We start from the raw sequence: 20,906 nt of genomic DNA, 5'->3' as shown, positions 1-20,906 counted from the left end.
TATAGAAAAGATTTTATTCAAAATATCAAATATTTATAAAGCAAATATGTGTACAATAAATTTTATTTAAATCCGACTGTACGTTTGGCTAATTTTTTTTGAATATTAACTAAATATACATTTTGCAAAATCCAATCCAAAAATTCAAAATCCAATCAGTAGCTGATTAAACTGTTGGCCAGATTGTTTCTCTACGCATGCGCTCTTTTTCCACTGACAGCGACTCGAAGTGAGGTTGTCTGTGGTGTAGATTTAATTTTTTAAATATTATAAACATCCCTTGAGGATTTAATTTCCAAGATGGTCCAAAAGAAAGTACGTATTTGCCAGATGATTGTTTATTTTATATTTATTCTTATAAATTTAGATATACTTGTTAAATACATAATTAAAGTGACAGCTTACCAAATGTTTTGGTTAGTTTTTAGACCAAATGGTGTTTTCAACAAATATTTGAGTTTATTCAGTTTTTGCTGCTTTACAGCTTTATTGTAATCTACGTATTTTTTAATTAAGTTTTTGTGTATTTGGTAATTCTTCAGAATATTGATTTGAGGTTAAGTTTTAATACCATGATGATACCAGTATTTGCTATCAGAAGTTTCTTGAAGATAACTTTTCTACCACCAATAGATTGTCTGAAGTATAATTTTTCATTGACTGTTGCACACAAATAATTATCTATATATTTATGAGCTATTTGTTTTAGCCTAAGAAGAAGGTAGGAAAGAAAGTAGCTGCAGCTCCTCTTGCAGTCAAGAAAATTGAACAGAAAAAAGAAATTAACCCACTTTTTGAAAAGAGGCCTAGAAATTTTGGAATTGGTGTGTAACTTTATTTATAAACATCTAGGTAATTTGTAACTCTACTATTTTTTAGGTCAGGATATTCAACCTCCCCGTGATTTATCTCGATTTGTAAAATGGCCAAAATACATCCGTATTCAAAGACAAAAGGCTGTACTTCAAAAGAGATTGAAAGTTCCACCACCAATTAACCAATTCTCTCAAACCATTGACAAACAAACAGGTACCGTATGTTTTTTTTTTTATTAAATTTTGCAATTTATTGACAATACAGTCGAACCAGAGCTTATTAGAATACCAGTTATAGGAATATCCCGATTTAAGGAATATAATTTTGAGGTCGCGAAACGTTTCTACTAGGCATCGATGATCAGTTATTAGAATATCCCGGTTATAGAAATACTTATGATTGACAAGGCTATTCTAATAAGCAGGTTTGACTGTGTCGTTCAATACCATGCTCTAAAAGTGGAAGCTGTTTGTATTATGACTATATTTAGTTAACCTAAATTAACGGAACATACAGAAAGTGAATTGTAATGTTTTCTTCCCAAAACTGTTCTCAAATAAGTAAATTTTATCTTGTCAAAGCATTGTTTTTTGGCATGTTGATTCTCTTTTGTAAGTATGGTAGAATTATTATTTTATTTTTAAATTAAATTAATAATAATTGATTCAGTACAATTCATAGATTATTAAAAAAACATTCAAGGAAAAATATTGAAAAATAAGCCAATTGTGGCAAATTTTTAGACACCTCAAAAAACAATGAGTTTTGCGGTGGACATCAGAACACATTATTGGATCATGGTAAACAAAAAATTCAAAAAGATTTTATTAGCTTATGAGTTTCTCGAGGTAAAGCTGTTGAATTTTTTTAGTTTTATCAACTTTTGACTTATTGTTATCACTCAGAAGTCAAAACAATGAATGTTTTTGTGAAAAATGGTGAAAATCAATATATTTATTATTGTTAAACAAAAAATTACCATAAAATAAAAATATCTCAACAGCTTTACCTCAAGGAATGTCTAAAGAAAATATATACAAAATTCCAGATGTGTCAGTCAAAACATATTCCGGTGTGCATCACTTTACTACTTGACAGGCAAATAGGAAAATAAAAGTTACAAAACTGCTTCTTTCAAAGGCTGTTGTTATACAGTAGAACTTCAATAATCCAGATTAATTGGGACCGGACCCCATCCGGATTATCAAATTATCCGGATTATCAAAATTACCTCAAAAAAGGCCAATATACACATTAAAGTACAACAAACATTTTAAAATTTTGTTTTCTCTTGTACAGTAAAGTGTCTAGAGGTGAAATTAATCAAAACATTTTTTTATGTTTAAACACTGTTTTGTAATTAATTTATACTAGCACCATGTGTGCAGTAAAAATATCAGACACTATTTGGGCTTTAAAAAAAATGTGTAAAATATTTTTGAACTGCGGTAGAGGTTCGTTTTTCGCAATGAAGTTCTTAATTTATTTTAAAAGAATGAGATATTTAATAGGTAACTCAAAAACTACTTGACCAACCCACCTGGAATTTTGTATATATTTTATTTAGACATTCCTTGAGGTAACACTGTTGAGATATTTTTTGTTTAACAATAATAAATATGTTAATTTTCACGCTTTTTTGCAAAAAATTTGTTTTGACTTTTGAGTAATATCAAAAAGTCAAAATTCTATAAAACTAAAAAAACTTGATTGACAGTGTTACCTCGAGAAATTCATAAGCTAATAAAAAATTTTTAAATTTTTTGTTTACCATGATTTAATGATGAGTTGGCTTATTTTTCAATATTTTTTCTTGAATATTTTTTGAATAATCTATAAATTGTACTGAATATGCTTATTTAATTTAAAAATAAAAAGAATTCTACTACTTTAAAAAAAATGTGCTTGAAATGTTGATTCCATACACCACGGCCCCCCCTTACAGATAGCTGTGACAAGATTTTGGTAGGCAATCCATCCAAGTAGTATTTTAGTCTGGGCTGATTATCGGAGAATAGGCCATTTTTGGGAAAAGTTATTTACCAGCAATTTTATTGCTGGAATCGAAGCTTATGATTATATATATTAATAATATAGGTATGCAAAGTCCTCAGATAGTGTGCTACTTTTTTTATAAACAAAATGGTGCACGAAAATCGTGTTTTTTTCAATTATTGCTCTATAACTCTGAAGATTTTAACTTTACAACAAAAACACCCAAATAAAAATTCACCATGATTAAATTCTGCATAGAGACGCGTTTTTTCCGATCTGCTTTGACGAAAATTTTCCTCGGAAAATGCGGGTTTTCCCAACAAAATCTTTAATTTTCAAATAAAGTTTTAGATAAGTAATTATCTACCAATAATTAAATAATTTGGTGACTTAAAAGCCTTTTTGGTTTAGATTATAGTTCCAGAAGCTGATGAAAATTAAACGAATATTTTAGCAACAATTCAATTGTAAATTAATAATTTACGGTCGCAATAATAACCAAAATAATTATGATACACTGATCAAGCTTTGAAATCTTATAAAGATGAGATGCCTATTTAATATTTTGTCGACAAAATATGAATTTTTTATTTTTTTGCATAATCTTTAAATGTTTAAAAAAAAAATAGTTATAAACAAATTAACGTTTCTCAGAAAGTTTTTATTATATTATAATTTTAAAAAATAGCTAAAATTGGCATTTTAAATATCTTTAAAATGTATGCTTTAAAACTTTTTTGCAACCATTTGTAAAAAAGTTATGAAACAGCAAAATAATCATACGATTACTACTGTGTTTATACTTTTTTTTAATTCTTTCAAAGCGTAGAAGTGAGTTTAAGGTACAAGCTAATTATTTACAAAAAATATCGATTATCAGTTTAATAGTTATATTTTAATTAAAGATTATAAATATATTTTTTTGTAATTTACACGCTCGAACGTAGAGTAACACAGTACTGTAGCTAACATTTTCACTCGGAGGGACGACGGACCCCGTGATGTACACTTTTAATAAATAATGCATGCTGCGTGTCAGTCGCTTCGAGTGAACATTTTAGCTCCGACTCTGTATCAGGCCTACGTTTGCGCTAAAAATTACAAAAAAAAGTGTTTTTAATCTTTGATTAAAATATAACCATTGCAGTAATTTTTGACATTCTTTGTGAGTAATTAGGTTGTACCATAGACTCACTTTTAAGCTTTGAAACAATTAAAACTAATTATAAACAACGGAGATTTCGTATATTTACTTTTCTGTTTCATAACTTTTTTGCAAATGGTTGGAAAATTTTTTTAAAGCATTCATTTTCAAGACCTATGAAATACGCATTTTAAGTATTTTTTTAAATTAGAATATAATGAACAATTTCTGAGAAATGTTAATTTGTTTATAACAATTTTTTTTAAACATTTAAAGATTATGCAAAAAAATGAAAAATTTATATTTTGTCGACAAAATATTAAATAGGCATCACACCTTTATAATCTTTCTAAGTTTGATCAATGTCTCATGATTATTTTGGTTGTTATTGCGACTGTAAATTGTTAATTAACAATTGAATTGTTGCATAAATATTCGTTTCATTTTCACCGGCTTCTGAATTTATAATCTATAACAAGAAAGCTTTTATTTCACCAAGCTATATAATTATTGATAAATAATTACTGGCCCAAAAAATTTATTTGAAAATTCGAGATTTTGTTGGGAAAACCCACATTTTCTGAGGAAAATTTTCGTCGGAGCAAATCGGGAAAAACATGTCTCTATGCAGAATTAAATTGAGGTGAATTTTTATTTGAGTGTTTTTGGTGTAAAGTTAAAATCTTCGGAGTTATAGAGCAATAATTGAAAAAAATAAGATTTGTCGGCGCCATTTTGTTTATAAAAAAAGTAGCACACTATATGCGGACTTTGCATACCTATATTAATAATATATAGGATCTTATAATTCGATTCCAGCAATAAAATTGCTGGTAAATAACCTTTCTTTGTACTTTACTAATTAGACCAGCGTATTATAACTATTTTTTTTCAAAATTTAAAGATTATGCAAAAAAAAGAAAAATTTATATTTTGTCGATAAAATATTAAATAAGCATCTCATCTTTATAATCTTTATAAGTTTGATCAATGTATCATGATTATTTTGTTTATTATTGTGATCGTAATTTGTTAATTAACAATTGAATTGTTGCTAAAATATTCGTTTAATTTTCACCGGCTTCTGGAATTACAATCTATACCAAAAAAGCTTTGATGTCACTAAGTTATTTAATTATTGATTAATAATTACTTACCTAAAACTGTATTTGAAAATTAGAGTTTTGTTAGGAAAACCCGCATTTTCCGAGGAAAATTTTCGTCGGAGCAAATCGTGAAAAACATATCTCTATGCAGAATTTAATTGCGGTGAATTTTTATTAAGCTGTTTTGGTTGTAAAGTTAATATCTTCGAAGTTATAGAGCAATAATTGAAAAAAATACGATTTGTCGGCGCCATTTTGTTTATAAAAAAAGTAGCACACTATCTGCAGACTTTGCATACCTATATTATTAATATATAGGATCTTATAATTTGATTCCAGCAATAAAATTGCTGGTAAATAACTTTTCCATGAATTTTGCTAATTAGCCCAGAGTATTTGTCTATGTATGAAATTTAATAAAAAAATGTTTCATCCGGAAAGCCGATGGGTGCAGGTCGACCTTGATTCAGATCTTAGACTATAATGTCTACAACCTTTCAAAATAAGAATGGTACATCCAAATTATTTGATGATTTTTGTCTTAGTTTGTAGTCTTACTCCAACAATAGTCAAGAATCTTAAAATTTAAAGGACAATTTTTTTAAGGGCCCTGTTGATGTAGACAAACACAATTCAATTGTTCTCATGTTTTCTATGTGAATAAAAAATAAGACTCAAGACAAAAAGTGTCATTTTTTCGTATCCTTTCATTGATTATTAAAAAATTGGGTGAAACCCAAAAAATTATGTTTTTAAGTGTTTTTGTGGGGTTAATTGTATTTTTGAGATTGATACAACCTGAATCAATGTGTCTCCAATTCATATTTAAATTATTGAGATTGATACGACCTGAATCAATGCTTCTCCAATTCGTATTCAAATTACATAAAAAAGAATAGTTTCAGGCCCCAAAGAAGCCAATAGAACTATCGTTTTTACTGTTAAAATAAACAAAATAAAAAAATTCAGACATCCCAAAAAAGAAAGTTCTTTTTTGGAAAAAAAATATATTTAGGTTATGTACACTCAACTTATGGGTCTATAAAAAATAGATATTTTGCAAAAGCCTTAACTATTCCTGTAAACTTTTTAAATTGTAAAATTGATTTTATCTGCCTAAAAACAAAATAAATACGAAACAGTGACTTTTGGGGGTAGATAGAGGAGGGTTAAAATTATACTGTCTTATTTTTTAATCACAGAACGTAATAAAATTTAAAAAATATTTAATTCTGGTGGTGAGGGCATTTTGCCTGTCCTAAATGGGGGTACCCATTATTTTGAAAAAAGAAAATTAATTTCTCAGTCATGCAAATTAAAAGGTTAGTTAGCTGTAAAAATAAAAATGGAGACATTTTTATTGAATTTTCCCTTTTTTTATATTAGCATATTAGTAGACCTGATCTGAGATTTAATGTCAGGTTGGGGGGACAAATATGCAACACAAATAACTTGATGTGTTCTTTTTTGAATGCTGAATAGTCTTAATTTGGCAGAAAACACACCACATACAAATAACAACTTAATAACGTTGATAACATTAGCTCAGTCTAAGGGCAGGTTGTTCGAACGATAATCAAAATTGATCATTATCAAATAGTTAATTACTGTCACCAACTGTCAATGTCAACTTTGTTTGGGTTGCTGAAAACATAATTATGGATTACAATTATGAAATCAGATAATCAATGTTTTCAGCAATCCAATCAAAGTTGACATTGACAGTTGGTGACAGTAATTAAATATTTGATAGTGATCATTGTTGATTAGCGTTCGAACAACTGACCCTAAATGTTAAATATTACTCATCAATCCTAAAATCTATCACATCAAATTTTATTCTATAATTGCAGATGGAGTGGAATAATTGAAATTTTTAATTATGTTATTTTGCTACAGAAGCGATATTACGTAGGTCAAAATTTTTGACGTAAGAGAACTGTCAAAACATTAGAATGTGACTTTTCATTATTGCCATGTTTATAATGAAAAGTCACATAAATGAAAAATAAACATGGCAATAATGAAAAGTTACATTCTAATGTTTTGACAGTTCTCTTACGTCAAAAATTTTGACCTACGTAATATCGCTTTTGTAGTAAAAATACTATACCATTAATTTCACAAAGATTTTTGCAATAATTTGCAACCCTCGAAAACATGATGTTTTGTTGGTAGGGGCCAGAGGGATGGGGTGGCGAACTACAATTATTGTGCTGAGTCGTTATTTTTTAATTACATAGAACATAAAAAAAATGAAATATATTGATTCTACAATTTGTTTATCTTAACATGGGTACCCTTTAGTTCAAAAGTTCAATATTTTGTTTCTAAATATTGTGTATATATGGGATTAGCCACAGTAGTTTGTAATGACAGTTACATTTTTACCTAAAGAATATTTGATGTTTCGATTTTCACTCTGAAAACCATTTTAGAAAAGATTGTTAAGAAAATTTGTATTTAAAGAGTGTATAACTGTGAAGTTGTTAAGGAGGTTTTGTGTTATTAAAATTGAGGTTGAAATATTATGTTTTGACTGAAGATCTGAGAGTAAAAAGTTCAGCCAAAGCATGGCTTGCCTACAACACCAAGTATATCATCCTCAATTATAATAACACATAACCTCCTCAGCAATTTGGCAGTTATACACTCATTATAAACACAATTTTTCATGTCGGGTAACCTTGGATGTGTTAGGAGACAAACAGTCCTTGTATTACACTAATGGCTGGCTGTATCGACAGTTTCGTAAGGTGCAGTGGCAAAGGTTCCCTACGGGACATATTATGCCTTGTAAATGCAGTCAACATAAGATTAAAAATATCTCTAAACGCAGCCAATGTGTCAATCTTTTTGAAAACAATTTCCTTAGTGGAAATCGAAACATCAAATCTTTTCTAGGTAAAAATGTAATTGTCATTAGAAAGAAGTGTGACTAATCCCATATAAATATAATATTTAACTTGACATGCCACAAGAAAACACTTTCAGAACCTTGTTTTGATTCTATTTTCAGTAATTCATTTTATTTTTTGTGTTTTTCTACAGCCACCCAATTATTTAAAGTCTTGGAAAAATACAGGCCCGAGACAGCCCTTCAAAAGAAAAATAGGTTAAAGGCTAAGGCTGAAGCTAAGGTTGCCAAGAAAGAGGAGGCACCTGCTAAAAAACCAAACACATTGAAGGCTGGTACCAATACAGTTACTAAGCTGATCGAACAGAAAAAAGCCCAATTGGTTGTTATTGCACACGATGTTGACCCAATTGAGGTAAGAACATTAAAATTTATTATTTTTTGTGAGTTATGTTAAAAATATTTGTTTTACGTTTTTATTGAAGTGAATATTTCTTATTGCTCAGTATTATGTTTTTCCACGTAGTACATTCTTTAACGGTAAAATATTGCAAAACCTCTAAATTTTAAAGAACCGCCTGGATTGACATAAAATTTGGCATACACATAGCTAGCAAGTCAAAGAAAAAAAGTGATATTGTGCCGATGTGTGCTTTTGCCCTGGGGGTGACTTTCACCCCCTGTCGGGGGTGAAAAAGTATATGTCCAAAGTAAGTCTGGAAATCGATAAACTGACTAATTCTAAGCAACTTTTGTTCTATAGAGTTTTTTCACCAAGTCAATACTTGTCGAGTGTTTAAAAAAGCTTTATTTTGTTTTATAAAAAAAGATTTCTAGCATCAAAACTAAACAAGTCACGCTCAAAATAAAGTTGGTCCCTTTTTGTTGGTAAACAAAATTGTGAAAATCGCCCCCTAATTAGCACCTCAAATTAACTTAATCGTTACCACTTCACAAGTTTTTTTATTCGTGTATGTATTGTTTATATGATCTGTAAGTTTCATCGGTTCAAAGGCCTTATTTTTGAAAGGGCTGTAGTTAAAAGGGCTTGAACGAGTCACTTGGACCTGATACTTCTTTGAAGTCCAAATGTAACAGCTTACTGTCAGATCTTTACAACTGGTTCTGTAATAATTATTTATTGTTGAACACCCAAAAAACTCTTTTCATGCAGTTTCATAGGCAACGATGTATTAATCCAATTAACTTAAATATAAATAATAATGATATTGAACTTGTTTCATCATTAAAGTTCTTAGGACTTCATTTAGATGAATGTCTTAATTGGAGGAAACATTGTGATACGCTGGCCGCAAAGTTAAACTCAGTAACGTTTTTGTTTCGAAATTTAAAACAAGTATTAACGGAGAAACAATTAATAATGCTTTATTGTGCCCAAGCCGAATCTCGTTTGAGATACGGGATTTGTTTTTGGGGATCAAGTTGCCATATCAATGAAGTCTTTTTTGCACAAAAAAGAATAATACGGACTATTGCTGGTATCCCTCATAAAACAAGTTGTAGGCAGTACTTTCAAAATATTGCCATTGGCCTGTATTTATATTCTGGAGACTTGTATATATATATATTTAATAACCTCGAAAATTTTAAAACCAATGGGCAAATACATAACATGAATACTAGATATAAAGATACCTTGCGTGCCCCAATGTGTAGGGGAAATATATATTGCTGGTCCCCGGGTATAATGGGACAAAGACTCTATAATAGATTACCAGCGCATATAAAATTGTGTAGGAGCTCGACAAGCTTTAAACTAAATATAAAGGAATTTCTGATGACACACACTTTTTATTCGGTTGAAGAATTTCTTCAATTTTAAATGTATTTTCATTGTTTGTTTGTGTAGTGAAATTGTTTATTTGTTTGTTATATTTACTTAATGTATTACTTTTGACTAATTCTCTACAGACTCTGTCTGTCTAAAAGAAAATAAAGTATTTATTTATTTATTTTATTTACTTGTCACTAGTGTATGCAAATTTAGAAACACCAAATCTTAACCAATTTTTGTCTTACAGAAAAACAAAAAATACAAAATATTCAGAAAAGCAAAGCTTATGGTTTGAGATTTTTGGTATCTCTAATTTTTAAGTTATGTGGAAAAAAAGCATTTTTTTTCAAAATTAAAAATTTTATTTTAAAACGAATTTTCTTCAAAAATAAGCACTTTGAATCGATGAAACTTACAGATCATATATAAACAGAACTTAACTAAAGTAACATGTGAAGCGGTAATGATTAATTCGTAACCCCAAAATCACGATTGTTCCGGAGACAAGAAAAACTTTTGCTATTCACATTTCTTAAAATTAACGCCTAATTAAACCTACCATTCAACAAGACCAGTCAAGGATAGGGCAGGGAAAGTGAAGTTGGTGAAAAAATAAACTGTTGTTAAAATATAAACTAAATAAATAAAATATAATTTGACATTATATTTAACCTCCAATATTATGACAGATGTCGGTTACCATTTACTTCTTCTTCTTCCTTCTTGTATGTAGGCTTTAAAGCCTGTTTCTTCTTCAATATTATCCTCCTAAATTGTTTAGGTTATCGCACCACCTTTTTCTTGGTCTGCCAATACTTCTTCGTCCATTTGGTGACTTATCTCGTGCTATTCGTACTATCCTATCCTCTGCCATTCTACTAATGTGTTCGTTCCACTCCTGTTTCCGTTTTGTCACCCATCCATTTGTCTTCTATATTGCATGATCTTCTTATGTTTTCGCTCCTCTCCCTATCCAACAGACTTTTCCCTGATATTCGTCGGAGTATTTTCATCTCTGTTGTTTCTAGTAGTCGTCTCGTTTTAGATGTGTCAGGCCTTGTCTCCGCCGTGTATGTTAATATAGGTCTAATTGCTGCTTTATAGATTACAATTTTACATACAATTTTTGACATCTTTAAATAAAAGTGACCCCGTTTTAGTGACAAAGAAAACACTCTCAGAATATAGGAAAAAATACAGACATGCTATACATAAGGCAAAGATTAAATCTAATGATGATTTTATATTAAACTCTAACAACCGTCAACAGGCTATGTGGTCCCTAATAAACTCAAGATGTAAGAATTTACCAATAAAAAATTCATCACTCAATGCAAATAGTTTTAATGATTTCTTCTGTGGTATTGCTGAAAATGTAATAAATACACTTAATCATACTGACCAATCATTCAATACATACCTTAGTTTTATACCACATGCTCCTTCATTCGCCTCTAATCATTGCTCCTTCAGATTTGAGCCAACAAATTTGGAGGAAGTTGTAAAAGCAATTGAAGAATTAAAAAATAGCCAGAGCAAGGACCCGGATGGAATGAACACAAAAATAATCAAGGCAATTAAACACAACATTAGCTTACCTTTAACTAAACTAATAAACTACTCAATTTCATCCTGCATTTTTCCTTCAGTGTTTAAAACTGCGAAAGTCATACCTCTCTTTAAACGTAAAGGTTCGGCTGATGATCATAATAACTTTCGTCCAATTTCTCTTTTGCCAATTCTTTCCAAAGTGTTTGAGAGAATCCTAAAGAAGCAGATCAATGACTATTTTGAATCTAATCGGCTTTTTGCAGTGCAGCAATTTGGATTTAGAAAAAACAAAACAACAACACTTGCTATCGATCATTTTACAGGCAGTATTTTGGAAGGATTTGAAAACTTTCTTGATACCCTTGCCTCGTTCCTTGATCTTACTAAAGCTTTTGATTGTGTCACTCATAGTATTCTTCTTAAAAAATTACATGCCTATAATTTTCATCCTATGTCTATTCAATTGATTGAGTCTTATCTATCAGATAGATTTCAATATGTGTTTTTTAACCAGCTTAAATCTGATAAAAAACCTTTGATGTATGGAGTGCCTCAAGGGTCAGTTCTAGGTCCAATATTATTTCTCATTTATATAAATGACTTGGGATTTTCACAAGAGGGCCCGGTAAGCACAGTCCTATTTGCTGATGATACTACATGCTATCAAAGTTACCACCCTTCCCAAATCAGTGATATTGATCTTGAGACCACAGAGAGCAATTTGTTCCAATGGTTTTTGGCAAATCGTCTCTCTCTCAATAACTCAAAATCACAAACAGTGAACTTTACCCTAAGACATAACACCATTACACATCCCATTTTAACAGATTGTTCACAGGAAGCTAAATTTCTTGGTGTTTATCTTGATCAGGGACTCACTTGGGAACGGCACATACTGAAACTTTCCCAAAAGCTCTCAAGCCAACTCTTTTTATTTAGAAACCTATCTAAGGTTACCTCCCTTCAAACCCTTCTTACATCATATCACAGCAACTTTCACTCACAACTAACTTACGCAATCCTTTCCTGGGGACACTCTTGCCATATAGATAAGGTGTTTGGTCAGCAGAGAAAGTGTATTCGCATAATCACAGGTCAGGGTTATCGGGACGATTGTAGGCAGTCTTTCAGAAACCTGAGGATTCTCACACTACCTTCTGTGTACATTATGCAGTGCCTGTTGTATGTTCATCAAAATGTAGATCTATATAAAACACAACAGCATACTTATCAGACTAGAAATCATGATGCCCTTGTACCAGACTTCAGTCGACTTGAGAGGACCAGAAATGGAACCAGATACCTAGCATTGAAATTTTATAACTGTATACCAATATCTATTAAAAGTCTTGATTTTAACCAATTTAAGAGACAAATTAAAAATTATCTTCTGATGGGTGCTTTCTACTCATTTGAGGAGTACTTCAGATCTAAATTTTGTTTTGTCCTGTAATTTAATTAGTGTTTAGTTTTTAAATTTTAGTAATAGGTTTTTTTTACTGAAGTACTGTCAACTTTTAATGTAATTTTAGACAATTTTAATTATTGCTGACCTGTAAAAGTACATTTGTACATTATTACCAATAAATACTCTACTCTACTTTATAGATTCTTGCTTTTGTGTCTTGTCTTAAGTGTTTGTTCTTCCAGATTGTGTCATTAAGAGATCCCGCCGCTTTACTTGCTTTTAAGCTTTGTTGTCGTACTTCCTCTTCAACATCTCCGTAACTGGTTATATCAATTCCCAGATATCTAAACCTTGCTTCCTGCTTTATTATTTTCCCATCAATTTCGATTTTACATCGTAGTGGGTATTTAGATGTTGTCATACATTTGGTTTTTTCTGCTGATATTATCATATTGTATTTCTTGGCTGTTGTATTAAAGATGTGTGTTAATCTTTGGAGATCGTCTTCTGTCTCGGCGATTAATGCGGCGTCGTCTGCATAACACAATACTTTGATTTCTTTATTCCCCATTCTGTAACCACGACCTTTACGTACTGCTTCTATTATTTCGTCCATTATTATATTAAAGAGCAGTGGGCTTAATGAGTCACCTTGTCTGACTCCACTTTGTACTGGTATAAACTGCGTTAGTTTTCCATTTATCTTTGCCTGTATTCGATTATGAAAGTAGATGTTTTCGATGGTTTGTATAATATTGATTGGTATGTTTCTTCCATACAGTAAATGTAAGACGTCTTCGACTTGGATGCGATCGAAAGCCTTTGTCAGGTCTATAAAACATAGATATGCTGGTTTATTGTACTCAATGGCCTTTTCTGTGATTTGTCTCAGTACAAATACGGCGTCTACGCAGGATCTTCCGGATCTGAATCCTTGTTGTTCATCTGATAAAGTTGTTAGTTTATTGATTTTGTTGGTTAGGACTTTTGTGGTTAGCTTAAGTGCGGTGTTTAGTAGATTTATACCTCTATAATTGTTGGGGTCTTCTTTGTCTCCTTTTTTGAACATTGGTATCATTATGCTGTTTCTCCATGCGTCTGGTATCTTGCAGTGCAATATTAGTTTTTGTATAAGTTTTGTCATCTCTAGGGTTATACTTTCTCCTCCGTATTTTAGAAGCTCGTTGGTTATTTCATCTGGTCCTGGTGACTTCCTATTTTTGAGTGAATTTATGGCTACCCCTACTTCCTGAAAACTGATTTCAATTTCGTGTCTTAATTCAGGTAGGTTATTATTTTGATTATGATTTTCCTTTCCTTTAAACAGTTCCGTCAAGTATCTTTCCCATTCGTTTGCTGGTATGTTATTGTATTCCTTCAATTCTGCCATTTCTTTCCGTTGGTTTCTTATGAATCTCCATATTTGTTTTTGTGTTCCGTAGAAGTCGCTTTCCATCCTTTTTGTAAACTGTTCCCAGTGTTCATTTTTTGTTCTTCGTACCAATTGCTTTGTTTCATTTCGTATTCTTCTATAGGTGTCTCTGGATTCTGGAGTGTTTGATGTTTTATACTTCATGTAGGCGTCTCTCTTCTCTTTACATTTGTCTTTTATTTCTTTTCTGAACCATGGTGTATTGTTGTTGTTTCTTTTGTTCAGTATGACTTTGCGTTTTCCTAGAGCTTCTGTTGCTGCCTCTTCAATATTGTTTTTAATTTTCTCCCAGCTCGCGTTTATATCTTCGATGTCGTCTATCTGCTTCAGCTGTATCTTCTGTGCTAGCCTCCTTTGGTACATTTCTTTGGTAGAATCGTTCCACAGTGATTCTACATTGAATTTTTCCTCGGTGATTTCCTGTGGAAAATGTTTTGGTGTTAGTTTCATTCTTATTTTTGCTAGGACTAATTTGTGTTCACTCCCTGCGTCTGCCGAGTTTAAAGTTCGAATATCTAGAATCTGCTCTGGGTGGATTTTTCTATTAGTGACTATAAAGTCAATCATAGGTTACCATTTACCATCTGACCAAATATATAATGACGTCATATATAATCGTCACTACTTCTAGCAAATAAAATGCTCGCTGTAAATAGGAATGGCATGTCAAAAAAATCTGATTATTCCCTATATATTTTTTCAAATTTAGAATATGGCAACAAGGGAAACATTACGTGCATTCCTTATTGTTTGACTTCTAGTGTATATAGTATGATGCTCTTGAATTTCTTCACCTGACCTATCTCTTCAAAGAGAAATATTGTTAAAATGAAGACAACAGATACTGATTGAAAACAGTACAAATATATTTATTTACATACTTAATTCAGATACTTTAATTGCATTTTATGTTTCAGTTGGTTCTGTTCCTACCAGCCCTCTGCAGAAAAATGGGTGTCCCATACTGCATAGTTAAAGGTAAAGCAAGACTTGGACTTCTAGTAAGGCGCAAGACTTGTTCATCTGTAGCTCTTACACAAGTTGACTCTGGAGACAGGTAGGTTTATCAAAAGAGTATGGTAAATATGATCATTACTGGTTTAATTAGTTCACTATTTATCACACATTTCACTAAAACATTGACAATGTTTATTATATCAGGATAAACCACGTTTTTTCATCTCATATGTTGAGTTATGTTTTGCTTTTGCGGAGGCTGGTTCTAAAACAGGATTATAAAGTTGTTGAATTGTGAATAATCTATTCAAAATGACATTTGAGTTATCAATTAGCTATGATGCTTTGAATTTCTTCACCTGAGTTCTCAAGTGAGACATTTTAAAATGAAGAACCTTGACACTGAGCTAATCTTAAAATTAAATCATGATGATTAAGAATTATATAATAGGGAACTTGCACATTTTTTTTATTACATAATTTTTTTTTTTTTTTTTTTTTTTTTAACCCCACATTTATTACAATCTATCTATACAATCTAAACCTAAATGTTTAGGTAGATAACAGACAATAAGTAATAGGACTGACAATAATTAGGAATGACATGTAGGGAGGCATCCAGTGATGCACCCCTTTTTTAAAACTTAGCCTACAACACTGACTATTTCTGACATAAACTTATACACATTAATTTAGTACCTATTGTTCACTTAACTCTAACGGAACTTTTCGTTTTAACCTACGAACAGTACGCGGTTTATTCACTAAATTTTTTGCTAACACGTTTGGATGCACTTTAAGTTTTTCTGTATGTTTTTTCGCGCACTTTTTGATGTCATCTTTGACGTATGGTAGTCCGGCGTCCCGATGGATGGCTTCATTGGTTATGAACCATGGAACTCCTAGTATTGATCTCAATATTTTGGACTGAAATCTTTGTATGATTTCAATGTTGGAATGTGCGGCGGTTCCCCATAATTCTATCCCATAAGTCCACACTGGTTTTAGGATAGATTTGTAGATTAATATTTTATTTTCAGTTGATAGTTTTGATTTTTTGCCCAACAGCCAATATATGGTTCTTAACTTATGGCCCAGTTGTTTTCGCTTAGTAAATATATGCTTCCTCCAGTTTAATCTTCTGTCCAAGTACATACCTAGATATTTGACTTCATCCCCTTGTGGGATTCCTTTACCGTTTAAGTATACAGCCGGACATGTTTCCCTACGCGTGGTAAATGTTAGGTGTAGCGATTTGTTTTCATTAATTTTGACTCTCCATTTTGTCATCCATTGTTGAATTTTATTTAGATTATTTTGTAAGATTTCTGAGGCTATTTTGGGATTTTTGTTCGATGATAGTATTGCCGTATCATCCGCAAATGTGGCTGTAGTGATATGTGTATCTGTCGGTAAGTCAGCAGTGAATATAAGGTATAATATAGGTCCTAGTACACTTCCTTGGGGCACCCCAGCAAGAATTTGTTGTATGTTTGTGTATTCATTCTCATACTTTACCTGGAAGTTTCTGTTGGTGATATATGACTTTAAGAGTATATAGTAATTTGTAGGTAAATTCTGTTTTAGTTTACATAATAGGCCTTTATGCCAGACTTTATCAAATGCCTGACTTACGTCCAGAAATACCGCCGAGCAGTACCTATTATTTTCAAAGTCCTCGTTGATTCTCTCTACAATTCTATGTACCTGTTGTATTGTTGAATGTTGTTTTATAAACCCAAATTGGTGTGGTGGTATTAGTTTTTTGTTTTCTAGTATAGGCATTAGCTTAGTAAGTGTCAGCTTTTCAAAAACTTTGGATACCACTGGAAGAAGACTAATAGGACGGTAGGACTGTACATTTTCTGGTTCTTTTCCTGGCTTTAGTATCATTGTTATTTGTGCTAGTTTCCACTGTGATGGGAAATGACCTAGTCTCATTATAGAGTTAAATAACTGTGTCAGAAATTGGAAGCCTTTCTCTGGGAGTTCCTGAAGAGTTTTTCCTGTAATCAGGTCGTATCCTGGAGCCTTTTTTGGATCGATGTTGTGTTGTATAATATTTTTTACCTCATTTTTTGTGAATCTTTTTTCAGGAAGTTCTAGTTGATAAGGTTTTGTGAGTATCGAAATAATTTCTTCTTCAGTTTGTAGTGAGTAATTTCCCTCATTTGGTGTAAAGACTTTTTTAAGGTGTGTCGCAAATGTTTCGGCCTTTTCTAGAGGACTTCTCGCCCATTGTCCTGTTTGTGTTCTTAGTGGTGGGACTGTATAGTTCTGCCTTCGTAGAGTCCTTGTGGCCTTCCATAACGAGTAGTCAGTAGCTTGAGTTGCATCTAGTTTTTGTAGGTATTCCTCAAAGCTTGCATTTTTTTCTGCTATTATCAATTTTTTTAGGTCTTTTTGTGCTTTATTGAGGTTTGTTTTACTTTGAGGTGATCTTGATAATTGCCATTGTTTTCTGAGTTTTCTTTTCTCAATTATTTTTTCATGTATTGTATTGGAACAGTGTTTGTTCATATGTCGATTTGTAGGTATTGGTGTTGAGTTCCATGCTGCTTCCTGTAAAACTGTGTTAAAATGTTCTACTGCTTGTTCGATTTGTTTATCGGTCTTTAGTGGGATGTCTAAATTGATTTGATTATTTACTTGATATCTAAAATAACTCCAATTTGTTTTGGTGTTGTGTAATATACAGCTCCTTTCTATTTTTGTTATGTTTTTGCTTACAGTTATGATAACAGGTGAATGGTCAGAGGATAAATCGTAACAAGACTTTGGTTTAAAGTATTTTTCATTTATTCCTCTCACTATAGCAAAATCGAGGAGATCTGGAATTTTCGCAGGGTCTGTAGGCCAGTATGTTGGCCCCCTTGTGGTTACTATGTTCAGATTATCTATTAGTATTTCTTTTTGTAGTTCACGGCCTTTGGTATTAATAAGTCTAGATCCCCACATTAGATGTTTTGAATTGTAGTCTCCGCCACAAATAAACCTAGGTCCAAGTGTATCAAAAAAGGTTTTAAATTCTGGTTGTTTAACTGAATGTTTTGGTGGACAATATATAGCTGAAAAAGTTATAGGTCCTGTCCAGTCTTCTACAACTACATTTGTGGCCTGAATATGTGCTTTTTGATAGTGAGTTGTCTGGTAATGTTTGATGTTGTTTCTTATAATGATTGCTGTCCCACCATGTGCAGTTCCATCTGGATGTGTTGTGTGATATATTTTATAGTTGTGAAATTTTATGAAACTTTTTTTCGTGAAGTGTGTTTCTGAAATCAGTATTATGTCTAATTGGTGATTAACTATAAATGCATACAACTCATGTTTGTGTTGTCTCAAGCCATTAGCATTCCATATGGAAAATTTTAGTGTATTAGCCATTAGTTCATTTTTGAGACAAGTGTTGTTAATAAGTTTAGCATGGTGCTCATTTGTTCCATAAGCCCTTTCATCATATTCTTTAAGTCCTGCATGTCATTTGCCTGAGTGACCATTGTAATATCTTGTTGGTTGGTATTTACCATTTGAGCATATGTAGGTCTTTGTGTTGTACTTATATTTGTTGTAGCCACTGGTAGCTGTTGGTTTTGTAGTTGATTCGGTGACTCTTTCTTTCTTAAGGTTGGAAATCTTGCTTCTTGCAGTTGTTTATGTACACTGCATCCTCTGTAATTCGCTGGGTGGTTATTACCGCAAAGTACACACTTTACTAGATCAGATCTAATTTTGTTAGGGCAATCAGCTGTTTTGTGATTTAGAGCACATTTTACACACCTGTATTGATGATAGCAGAAATTTTTTGTGTGACCATATCTTTGACATCTGGTACATTGTACTAATTCTCTTTTTAGCCTTGGGGCTTCGACATCAATTTTTGCGTTGAGTAAATATTCCATCTTATAAATTTCTTTATTATTATCTTGCATTTTTAAGTCCACAAAAAATAGTGGTAGGGGTTTTTTTGTAATTCTTTGTAGTATATTCGTTATTTGTAGAACTATATGTCCTTGGCTCTCTATTTCTTATTACATAATAATGTTCAGTTTTGTATAAAAATGAGATTTTCAAAATTTCCCGATTCAAAAACTCATAATAACTTAGAAGTACAAATTTAAAGTCTTCGGTATCTTAAAATAGTTCAAACGACCCGTGACGTCACAGAGTTTAACTATATGGTTCCGTTTATGCTTATATTTAGGAATATTCTTCTTCTTCTTTAGTTTATTGACCTCCACCTACTTGGGTATTTGGTCAACTCGTCGTCGGGGAATAAAGGAAAAATATTTATATTCTAATGACATTTATCATATGTCATTAAAATTAATATATACCAGTTTGTTAAAATTGGTGTTTGATGCAGTTTTTGAAGGAAAGGAAAGAAGGTTTACTATTGAAAATTAAACCATTTTGTAAAAGTACAAGTTTTCTATGAATAGTTCAAACGATCAAAGACACTTGTAACGTCAAATAACTGTATTTTCTACTGGCGTTTATAATGTCTAATTTAAAATTATATATACAATTGGTGTAGAATGTGAACATACAACCCCGTGACGTCATGACGCGTTTTTGACTGGCTGGTATAAGTTGAATTTTTAGTCTTTAGGGGCCAAACGAAAGACAAACAAGACTTTTTTATCTTTGATACATGTTCTAAATTATGTTCTGTTGTGATTTATACCATTTTTTTCGAATTTAAAATTTTATGCAAGTTCCCTATTCTCTATGTATGTGATGAGATCTAGGTCGAAATACCATACAGCCTTTAAAGTCAATCCTGCTAAAAATGTTAAAACTTTTGCCAAAGTTACATTTGTTTTGTTTCTAGGTCCAACTTCAACAAACTTTTGGAAGTAATCAAAACTAACTTCAACGACCGTGTTGATGAAATCAGGAGGCACTGGGGTGGTGGTTTGCTTGGATCCAAATCTGCTGCTCGTATTGCTAAGTTAGAGAGAGCCAAGGCTAAAGAATTGGCTCAGAAACAAGGTTAAGAGGAAGGTTTTCTTGTTTTAATAACAGGACTTTGTAATAAATAAATTTATTAAGTTTATTGTGTTTTATTGAGAATGTTAATTCCTTTACTTAGACATAGTTATATCTATTTATTTTTCTTTGTTTTGCGATTTAACATACCTGCTGAGACCATAACATCTTTACCAAATTTCTAAAACTCCTATTTCTCGAATTCTTAGAAACACCAGTTGTGCTTTTCTCTAAAGCTATTTAGACTACTAGATGTCACAAACACCCATATATTTAAAGAGACCTTTACGAACTTCTGTGGACCGTTTTATTTCTTCACGATGATGCCTTTTCAACGATTCTTGTCCTCATCCTGTTACTTTTTGTATTCAGCCAAAACTTTGTGAAAACTCCTCTGACAATAAGCTGATTTTTGGGTAACGATCATTTTGGCTGGATACTTCAATTGGTTAGATTTTGTTTTTAATAAGACACAACTTTAAAATTATGAATTTATTATATTATAATAGTTTACAATCTCTTGCTGTAGGAACAATAATTATATCAAATCATTTATATCAGCAGTGCGTATAATTGAAAAAAAAACGCCTTGAAAGATTGTTACAATGTGACTTACTCTTTGTAAAAAGCCACATTAGTTTTTATGTATTATTTAACATTGTAGCTCACATGTGCACCACCCGTGGGCACAGTAAGTTTTCCGTTCAACCCATGTGTCCCACTGATGGGCACAAAAGTTATCCTTGTTCATTTGAGTGTGTACCTGTTGTAAAGGCGTGGACGATGGTTTCATATTCTTACCGTTTTTTAAGTAAATACAGGTTTTGCTCTTTTGACTATCATTTCGACACTC

The 20,906-nt window shown here is 31.7% G+C and overlaps 1 protein-coding gene and 1 non-coding gene across 2 annotated transcripts; both read left to right on the top strand.

Annotated features, from left to right (window-relative positions):
* Positions 1-148: 148 nt before the first annotated feature.
* On the top strand, positions 149-20,120 carry LOC126889417 (60S ribosomal protein L7a). The gene is made up of 6 exons (XM_050657708.1): positions 149-315; positions 710-824; positions 880-1,029; positions 8,113-8,333; positions 15,022-15,161; positions 19,896-20,120. The coding sequence occupies exons 1-6, from the start codon at positions 301-303 to the stop codon at positions 20,059-20,061; spliced, it is 807 nt and encodes a 268-aa protein (XP_050513665.1). The 5' UTR covers positions 149-300; the 3' UTR covers positions 20,062-20,120.
* LOC126890829 (small nucleolar RNA SNORD36) lies at positions 15,394-15,472 on the top strand. The gene has a single exon (XR_007700481.1). It is a non-coding gene; the product is annotated as a small nucleolar RNA SNORD36 (small nucleolar RNA).
* Positions 20,121-20,906: the final 786 nt, after the last annotated feature.

The sequence above is a fragment of the Diabrotica virgifera genome, chromosome 8 (genome assembly GCF_917563875.1).
Source record: "Diabrotica virgifera virgifera chromosome 8, PGI_DIABVI_V3a".
NCBI classification, from domain to species: Eukaryota; Metazoa; Arthropoda; class Insecta; order Coleoptera; family Chrysomelidae; genus Diabrotica; species Diabrotica virgifera.
Note: the sequence above shows the minus strand (reverse complement) of the source record. Positions and strands in the feature narration are given on the sequence as shown.